At 38.6% G+C, this 8480-nt stretch overlaps 2 protein-coding genes across 3 annotated transcripts; one reads left to right on the forward strand and one right to left on the reverse strand.

Annotated features, from left to right (window-relative positions):
• Positions 1 to 226: 226 nt before the first annotated feature.
• LOC103773394 (general transcription factor IIE subunit 1-like) lies at positions 227 to 3701 on the forward strand. Its single transcript, XM_008940758.1, has 4 exons — positions 227 to 674; positions 1987 to 2188; positions 2689 to 2912; positions 3310 to 3701. Exons 1-4 carry the CDS (start codon positions 227 to 229, stop codon positions 3699 to 3701), a joined length of 1266 nt encoding a protein of 421 aa, XP_008939006.1.
• A 1986-nt stretch (positions 3702 to 5687) lies between these two features.
• PCM1 (pericentriolar material 1) lies at positions 5688 to 8396 on the reverse strand. 2 transcript variants are annotated; one of them, XM_008940760.1, is made up of 4 exons: positions 8145 to 8396; positions 7855 to 7947; positions 7610 to 7733; positions 5847 to 6017 (listed from the first exon to the last, which is right to left on the reverse strand). In XM_008940760.1, exons 1-4 carry the CDS (start codon positions 8349 to 8351, stop codon positions 5992 to 5994), a joined length of 450 nt encoding a protein of 149 aa, XP_008939008.1. In that variant the 5' UTR covers positions 8352 to 8396; the 3' UTR covers positions 5847 to 5991. The 2 variants fall into 2 exon arrangements, with proteins under 2 accessions (XP_008939009.1, XP_008939008.1); XM_008940761.1 differs by lacking the exon at positions 7610 to 7733 and having other exon boundaries at positions 5688 to 6017.
• Between the last annotated feature and the right edge of the window lie 84 nt (positions 8397 to 8480).

The following is an 8480-nucleotide window of genomic DNA, read 5'->3' on the forward strand; positions in this document are numbered from 1 at the left end:
CAGATCCTACCTGTCAGACTGTGAAAGAACAGAGATATTTCAGGCAGACCTAGATATGCAAGATAACTGTGCTGTCTTCTGTGAAGGGAATTGTGAACTCCGTAGTTCATTTTCCTAGATCTCCTCTGTGGGCTACCAACACTAGAGGACATGAATAGTTAAGCTGCAATCATCCTACTTCAGTATCAGGTAAACTTTGGTATCTCCTGATACATTTTAGCTCCTGATGGAAGAGCAAACTGTGATGACAGAGGTGCCGGCCGCCCTGAAGCGCCTGGCCAAATACGTAGTGCGTGGCTTCTATGGGATGGAGCACTCCCTGGCCCTCGACATCCTCATCCGCCACCCCTGCGTGAAGGAGGAGGACCTGCTGCAGCTGCTGCAGTACGAGCGCAAGCAGCTGCGGACCCTCCTCAACACACTCAAGGCAGACAAGTTTGTGAAGCTGCGCGTGCGCGTCGAGACGGGGCCTAGCGGCAAGAGCACCAGGCACAATTACTATTACATCAATTACAAGGTGCTGGTGGATGTGGTCAAATACAAACTGGACCACATACGCCGGAAAATAGAAGCAGATGAGCGGGATTCAACTACCAGGGCCTCTTTTAAATGTCCGTCTTGCTCCAGCACTTACACAGACCTGGAAGTCAAGCAGCTCTTTGATGTATTTACGGGTACGTTGCTTATATTGCTTGTTTGGTCTTATCTTCACTCTGACAGCGCAAAATTGGCTCCTGTGTGTTTTGCAATAAAAGCCTTTGTTAGGATATACTTCTTGTTTGCTGATGGACAAGGGCCTGGGACTGGAGAAGCTGGGAGGTGAGGGTAGGAAAAAGCTGTCTCAGTGTAACAGGCCAAGCAAGAGGAAGAAGAACCTTGAATATATGAGCTGGGGTTGGGAATCAGATTTCAGGCCTCAGCTTTGCTGTGAACACGACACTTAGCCTGGTTTAAGATTACTCATCCAAGTCTTGTGAGGCCCACTTCCTCGTACAGATAGGAGAACACAGTACTCGCTTTACTCCATTTTGAATCTTAGTCAATCCATTTGTGTGTTCAGTTCATCTGATGATAGTTAGACGAGCTAGATGAAACTGCAGCCATCTACTGTAATAAGCATATTGCAGCTGGGCAGCAGAGGAGAGGTGTTCCCTTGCTCCTGTGCTGGAACAGGCATATGCAGGCTCCTCTGAACCAAGGTGAAACATCCACAGCAGAAACAGCATCAGAGCTTTTGTGCTTCTCTTCTCTAAAATCAAAATAACTAAATAGAGACCATTCTTTCAAAATCAGATAAAATGGTATTGTATTGCAATAAGTTACTCTAAGCACAGCTACTGTGTTAACATTTGGGTTGTGGTATCTAGAAAGAAGCCCAGATCCAAGGAGAATGAACTTTGTATGACAAACTTAAAATGTCAATAGTGAAATCAGTGCACTGTCAGTTAGCAAAATCATCCCTTTGTTCTAAAGGGAAGGACTTTGTCAAGTTACTGAAATGCAAATGTGGAGGCTGGTGATATATTTTAACAGAGTATGCTTTAATTCTACATAACTATGTTTTTAGCATATGCTTTGGCTCTAGTTAAACAGTCTTTTTGAACTTCAGAATTCTGAACAACTAAAACCAGACACTAATGATTGCAAATGTCTTTTTTTTTTTCCCCTTATATTATGAACTAAGAAAAAGATCATATCAGAGAAGAAAAAGTCTCATGATACTCCAGGTTAGCCAACTTAATTTGCCCCATTGCCCCCAGTATAAACATTTTTCTCTTGCATAACAAGTTAATATCAGTCCTTCTCAAAAAAAAAAAAAGGGGGGAGGCCCTTGCCTGTATAACTTGAGTTCCCCTGGGTAATGTCAACAAATGGATAGAGTCAGAATATTTTGGTAACTGTCCAGGCTGTGGATTTCTTAATGAGGTACTGCTGATCTTTTGCATCCTCTGAACACAAAAATTTCCAGTTTGGATAATGTTGCAGAGACTTTCCGCTGCACTTACTGCAATACAGAAGTAGAGGAAGATGCGTCAGCACTTCCCAAGCGTGATGCTCAGACCTTGATAGCAAAATTCAATGAGCAGATTGAACCCATCTTCATGCTGCTGTGTGAGACTGAAGATGTTGTTCTGCCGTATGAGCTGCGGGAGCCTCAACCAACAGAAATACCAGAATTATCAGAAAGGTATAACATAACCCCAAAGCTTCTGATCAATACAACACACCCCCCAACAGCTTTCCAGTTGTAAAAGTCTTTGAAATGCTGAACTTGCAGTCTACTTTCTACTCTATTCTGCTTTGTTCAGTGCTGTCTGCTGCTTAATGAAGAGTCTTTTAATATCTAAGGCACTCTCAATTACTTCTATGCATTTATAGTTGTCTGTTGCCTTTAAGTAATTAACTTCCCAGACTCCTTCAACTACTGTTCATAGCCCTTTCTGTGAGAAAGTAATGCTTCTCTACCAGTGTTTCGTTCAGAGATGCTCTACTGAAGAGACCATCAAAAAATCAATGGTACAGAACCACTTGCCTCTGAGGGAACAGGGACTCCAAATGGCTTTAATATAGAGTACTTGTTAAAGCTAGTCAGCTGACAGAACATGCTTTTTCTGCCTTTTTTTGAATGGGAACTGGGGGGCTTATGCCTGAATTTAACCTGTTAAAAATGAGTGATATTTCATTCAGCTTTGATCACAAGGTGGGTTCAAGTGTGCTGGAATCCCACACCCAACCTGAACGATGGACCAACAAAAGTTCTTCTTTTGGCAACATGTATACCCAAAACTTAGTTATTGATGTCCAAGATTCTGAGCTGAAAAACAAAAAAACAAAAGCAACTAAAGAGCAACCTATCTGGATGTCACAGAGCACCATGGAAGAAGCAACAACAGCCACCAACAATAGTTTTGGTAAGTTCTAAGCATTAGCAAACACTTGAATTCAGCAGCCTTACCTGCATTTAAATATAGCTTTCCTTTTAAAGATTTAGTGAGCTTCATTTAGAATATAGAGTAATGCTTCAATTCTGCACTGGTGGCTATCAGATCTTAGTTTCTAAAAACTAGTCTTTAGACCGATTTAGGTAGTATTCCTAAAGCCAGAGGTCAGGTACCAGGTTCTGAAATTTTTGGCTCTAACCATGTAGTAACATTAGTGGTAATCTTTAAAGTGGAGAGCTCTTAGAGATGTCTGCACTTCCAAGAGAATTCTGAAGTGTGGGTAAAAAGAGAAAAAAAATAATTTATGTAGGATGCCTGTGATAACAGTAAACCACTGATATCTCTAAGTCTTATTATTGTGTATTAGGAGCAAGTACTTCTAAAGAAACTGAAGGAAGCATTAAAGAAACTGTCACCAATGATGAAGTCATCAAGACTCTTCTGATCCATGAATCCAAATCAACATCTGTCACAGATCAGGCTCCCGTCCAAAGCAAGCCACTCGAGTCAGGCAGTGACACTAGTGAGTCTGAAGATGATGCCAAGCACTTGGGAACAGCAGTAAAGAAAGGCGCAGGCAACACCTTTGAACAAGAGGAGGAACAGGAAACACAAGGTCCTATTTTAATGGTAGCTGGTCAACCTCATTTGTATAGTGAAGTCAGTGAAAATCCAGAGCTTGTAGCTCTTATGACAAATGAGGAGAAAGAAGCTTATATAAAAGTAGGGCAAGAAATGTTTCAGTCTGTCTTTGAATAGATACTACTGTATGAATATGCTAACTTGCACAGAATGGGTGAAAGCTTCTTTTGAAATCAGTCAGTCTAATAGTTTAACTTCTGTTCTTCAAAGTTTACTACTGAAGGGTTAAGTTTTGTTTGAACTCCTGTTCTGCAAGATGGTGATCCTGTAGTAGGTAATTACAGTTCAAAATACTAGCACTGTAGCAAAAGCAACCCGAAGTTATGATGGGTTTTCTGGTTTTCAGTTGTCTTAATGCTTAGACTTTGTGAATGCTGTAATTAGTTCTTGAACGTTAATTATTTTGGATACAATGCAGTCAGGTTAAAATCAAATTCCAAAAGCAATGTTGTGATCTATGATATCAATTATTTGACATTCCTCCCAGAAACAGCAGATAATTCCAGTACTGAAAAGGAGTTGAAGTCCAACATGACTTGGTTTCACCTCATCCTAGTGCATTCTATTGTTTTGTTGTTTTTTTTCCCCCCCCAAGGGAAGAGCTGTTGCCTCTTTCATCTTCAAAATAGAGTCAGAGCTGATTCTATTCTATATCTAACATAATTATCTGAATTCTTTGTACTCAGTTATGTAGAACTGTCTCTGAAGTGATGAACTGGACAGTAAAATAAAATTAATTTGGGTCCAGATTGGCAAAGAAGTATCAAGCAGAAGACTACTTCCTGTACTTTGTTCACACATGCTCCTGTAATCTTACCAAGGTCTTCCCCCCCTACTACCACTGAAAAAACACATTCTACTTAAACTGAACAACATATAAGGACTGGAATCAGAATATAAGAAAGCTGCCCAGAGAGGCTGTAGAGGAACGGTTGAATTAATTCTTGAGCTTAGAGTTTAATGAGCATATATAAACTAGATTTGTCTCAAATTATGTACAGATTTTCTTGTTCTACTTTAGGAAAATGTCCTCTCTTTGGTCTACTGAATTATTCTTGTGATTAAAAACTATAACCTTGTTTCACTTTCACAGGTTTGCCTTTGTCACAATAAAAGTTTTTTCTGTATACAGTATCACTGTCAGTTTAAAGCCTGCACAGTAACTAAACTGTCTCCAAACCTTTTGATATACTTTCTCTTTGGAGATGAGAGGCATGTGATTGTGATCTGCCACTTCAAAATTCACTCATAAAACTTAGGGACACTCCAAAATACTAAAGAAATCACAGAAGAATCAGACTCACTTTATTCAAACTTAAAGCATATTTAGGCTTCACTGTTACTAGACTGTCTCCCACAGCATAGAGCCATATTATTACACTAACCTCAAAAGATAAACCTGAGTTAGAGATGACCACTCCTTTTTATCTACTTTGAGAAAAGCCTTCTGTTTAAGACCTTTATAATACAACAGATATGCTGAATAAGCTACTTCTGGCTGAATTTTATGACTTAGTGTTATTAGCAACTCCAAAAAAGTCAAGTAAACTTTTGTTCTGGTCCAAGTTTTCCAATTCACTTTTTTTCTCCAGTCCTGAGTCCACCTTTGCCATAGGACTCTTCCAGGTACTGATTAAGCTTTTTTCAAATGTTAACTTTAATTTTAATATCCTAAATTTTTCTTTCTATATGAAAACTCTTCACAAACTCAAATACTTTAGAACAGATCTTACAGGCTTTCAGTTGCAGTAATTTTAAATGTTACCTGTGAAAGGATACTATAATTTTCAGATAGGTTTATCCCTTTGCAAACTACAAGTGCAAAACAGGAAATGCAGAAAAATACAAATGGTTTCTGCAGTTAAACACAATCCTGGAGTATTTACTTCACCTCATATAAATGTGCTTTTTTGTTTGTTGTAGATGAAGAAACTTAGTGTGAGAAGAGTTTCTTGTTCCAGGAAAAGCAGCAGTGTTTCTCCAAAAAGAGGACTAATGAACTGCTACAAACATGCCAACACTTAAAAGCAAGTTACCTTCCAACAACAAACTCTGCCTGCCATTTCATAAGCTAGAGGAAAATTTTTTTGAAAGACAAATTTACAGACAAGTCCAAACTTTATTTAAAACTACCATTTTGAACAATTTTAAAATTACTAAAACAAGTCACAATAAAAAAAAAAGATTAAGACAGAAAAAAAAAAAGTGCAGCAAAACTGAATAGAAGATGATTCAGTTCCAGCTGTTCAAACTGCCACAGGCAGAAGTTAACATACCTATCCTAAGAGGCAGTGTGTCAAAAATTTTACATTTTTATACACTTCCAGAATTCTGGGTAATTAGTGCTGGTCTTCCATATGCATTTGTATGCATGAAGTTTATAAATGCAGGTATCTTCAGGTTTTTCTCATGCACTTTGAGCTCCAAAAGTTTCTGTAAAGTAAGAGTATACTCATCATTATCTAACACCTACAAGGTATCCAACACAAGTTCTTGAACACATTTCGACTCCTTGGTAAGTACCCATTAAGGCAGCTCCATTAAATATCTCCTCCTCATCTTTTGTGAGCTACAGCCAAACCCCATAAACAAATTAAGAATGGTTAGTTGCTAGCTACCAATTTTGTGTGGCGTGGCACTCTTAGCCAGGCTGTTCCCACAGCACGCATATGCAGCAGTCGTCACACTGACACAAGAGACTCCTGCTAGTGTAGCTCTCACCAGCAGAGCAGTGAGGGGCAGTGAATAAAGTGGAAAGAAAGATGCACATATGTTGTCACTGCAACTGCATTAAAAAAAAAAGGCATTTTCATCATCGCAGATTGAGGAATTGGAACTATCTACACTAGCAGGAAACTACTACCATCAGAATATCCCATTTGTGCATTTATATATGCCACTATGAACCCTCTAATACCATAACTTGTGTCACATATTAACATATTTATATAAAACAGTTTCTTTGAGCTGCATGAAGCTTTCATAGCTGCATACATACTGTTTCATGAAAGTGACAAGTTTTTATTGCAGTCACATACACTGTAAGTTTTTTTTTTCCTGCCTCATGTTATGTTTCAAAAGAAAAAGAACTAAGAGATTTCACTATTTTGAAAAGTCTCCTGAACTTTTCTATTACAAAAACAATGAGCAGTCTGTCAACCAATTATATGGTGCACTATTAATAGTAATTAGGATTTACAATATTATTAAACCCAGGCTTGTGTAACAGGAAAAAAATATACTATTCCATTTTAATGTTTCAAAACCATTACCTTATAACACCCTTTTTACATATCTTCATTTTTATTACTTTACTAGTCATAGAATCTAACAGAAGCATATAGGAGGAATGCAGAAAGAAAAATTCCTTCATATCATAGAACGTTTTCAGTTGGAAGGGACCTTTAAAGGCCATCTAGTTCAACCCACTCACAGTGAGCAGGGACATCTTCAACTAGATCAGGTTGCTCAGAGCCCCATCCAACCTGACCCTGAATGTTTCTAGGGATGTGGCTTCTGCCACCTCTCTGGGCAAGGTGGTCCAGTGTTTCATTGTCCTCACTGTAAAAGATTTCTTCCTTATAGCCACTTCAAATCTCCCCTCTTTTAGTTTAAAACCATCACCCTATCACAACAGGCCCTGCTAAAAAGACTGTCCCCATCTTCTTACATGTCCCCTTTAAGTACTGAAAGGCCACAATAAATTTTCCACAGAGCCTTCTCTTCTCCAGGCTGAACAACCCAAACACTCTCAGCCTTTCTTCACAGGAGATGTGTTCCAGCCCTCTGATCATTTTTGTGGCCCTCCTCTGGACCTGGCTCCAATAGGACCATGTCCTTCCTGTGCTTAGTCACATGTTTCTTGGGATAAGAATACATTTTCAAATGCACGTTAACAAAAAAGGATATTCTTTTAGCATCATGATAACTGCTTCTTTCAATCTGTGGTAACAGGATTATTTAAATTCTAGACCACTCCAAAGTGTATTCCCAGTAGGTGTAGAGAAAGCAAAAAAGATTTTTACCAGGTTCTTTCAAAGTTTGGGCATCTCCTGCCAATTCTTGATCTTGAGCTCCACCTCTATCCAGTAATTCATCAGACAAAATGTTGGTTTGGGCCTCCGTTGCCATTTTCTTCATTAAATCTGCCTTTGAAAGAGATATAGCAAAACTCAAAATTATGGGTAACTCTTATTGCTGTCTAGATTAATTAAGACATTTAGGGTGTGTGCTTCTAAACCACCACCTCCCACAAACAAAAGCAAAGTACCTCTGAATATACTGCAAGTTTAAGGGGCAAGTCTTCAACTTTCACAAAGTCATCTTCATCAGATTTTTGGCTTACATTTCCAGAACCAGCTTCCTGTTAATAAAAGTGACATTTAAAAGAATTTCACTCCAAAACTAGATTTTAGACTATTGTGATAAAGTACATCAAACCCCAATGCCCATATGAAATTTGCAGATGAAAGCTGAACAAGACTGGAAACTAGAAATAACAATGATCTATAAAAAAGCTTCTCATTTATCTTGGCTGTGTCTTAACAGAAGTGTACGCACATATTCGTTCACTATCACAGGTGACTCCGTATCAGGGCTACCAGCCATAGAGCTTTCAGAACTTGCAGCAGACTTGTTTCCTGCACATGTTGTATCCAGCATCTGAGTTTCATTTACTGGTGAAGATGAGCTTGAGTCTTCTGGTTTCATACTGGCTGTTATAAAGGATTCTGGGGTATTAACTGTTAGAGGTGGTGTATTCTCCATGACATTGAGGTAATGAGGCAAAATTGTAGCTGCATCTTGTTCACCTAAAACCACAAAACTACATTTTAACTAGGTTAAAAGATTCTGAGCATACAAACATCCCAAATTATTATTATTATTATTATTATT

This window comes from Merops nubicus, unplaced genomic scaffold (assembly GCF_000691845.1).
Source record: "Merops nubicus isolate BGI_N331 unplaced genomic scaffold, ASM69184v1 scaffold4045, whole genome shotgun sequence".
NCBI classification, from domain to species: Eukaryota; Metazoa; Chordata; class Aves; order Coraciiformes; family Meropidae; genus Merops; species Merops nubicus.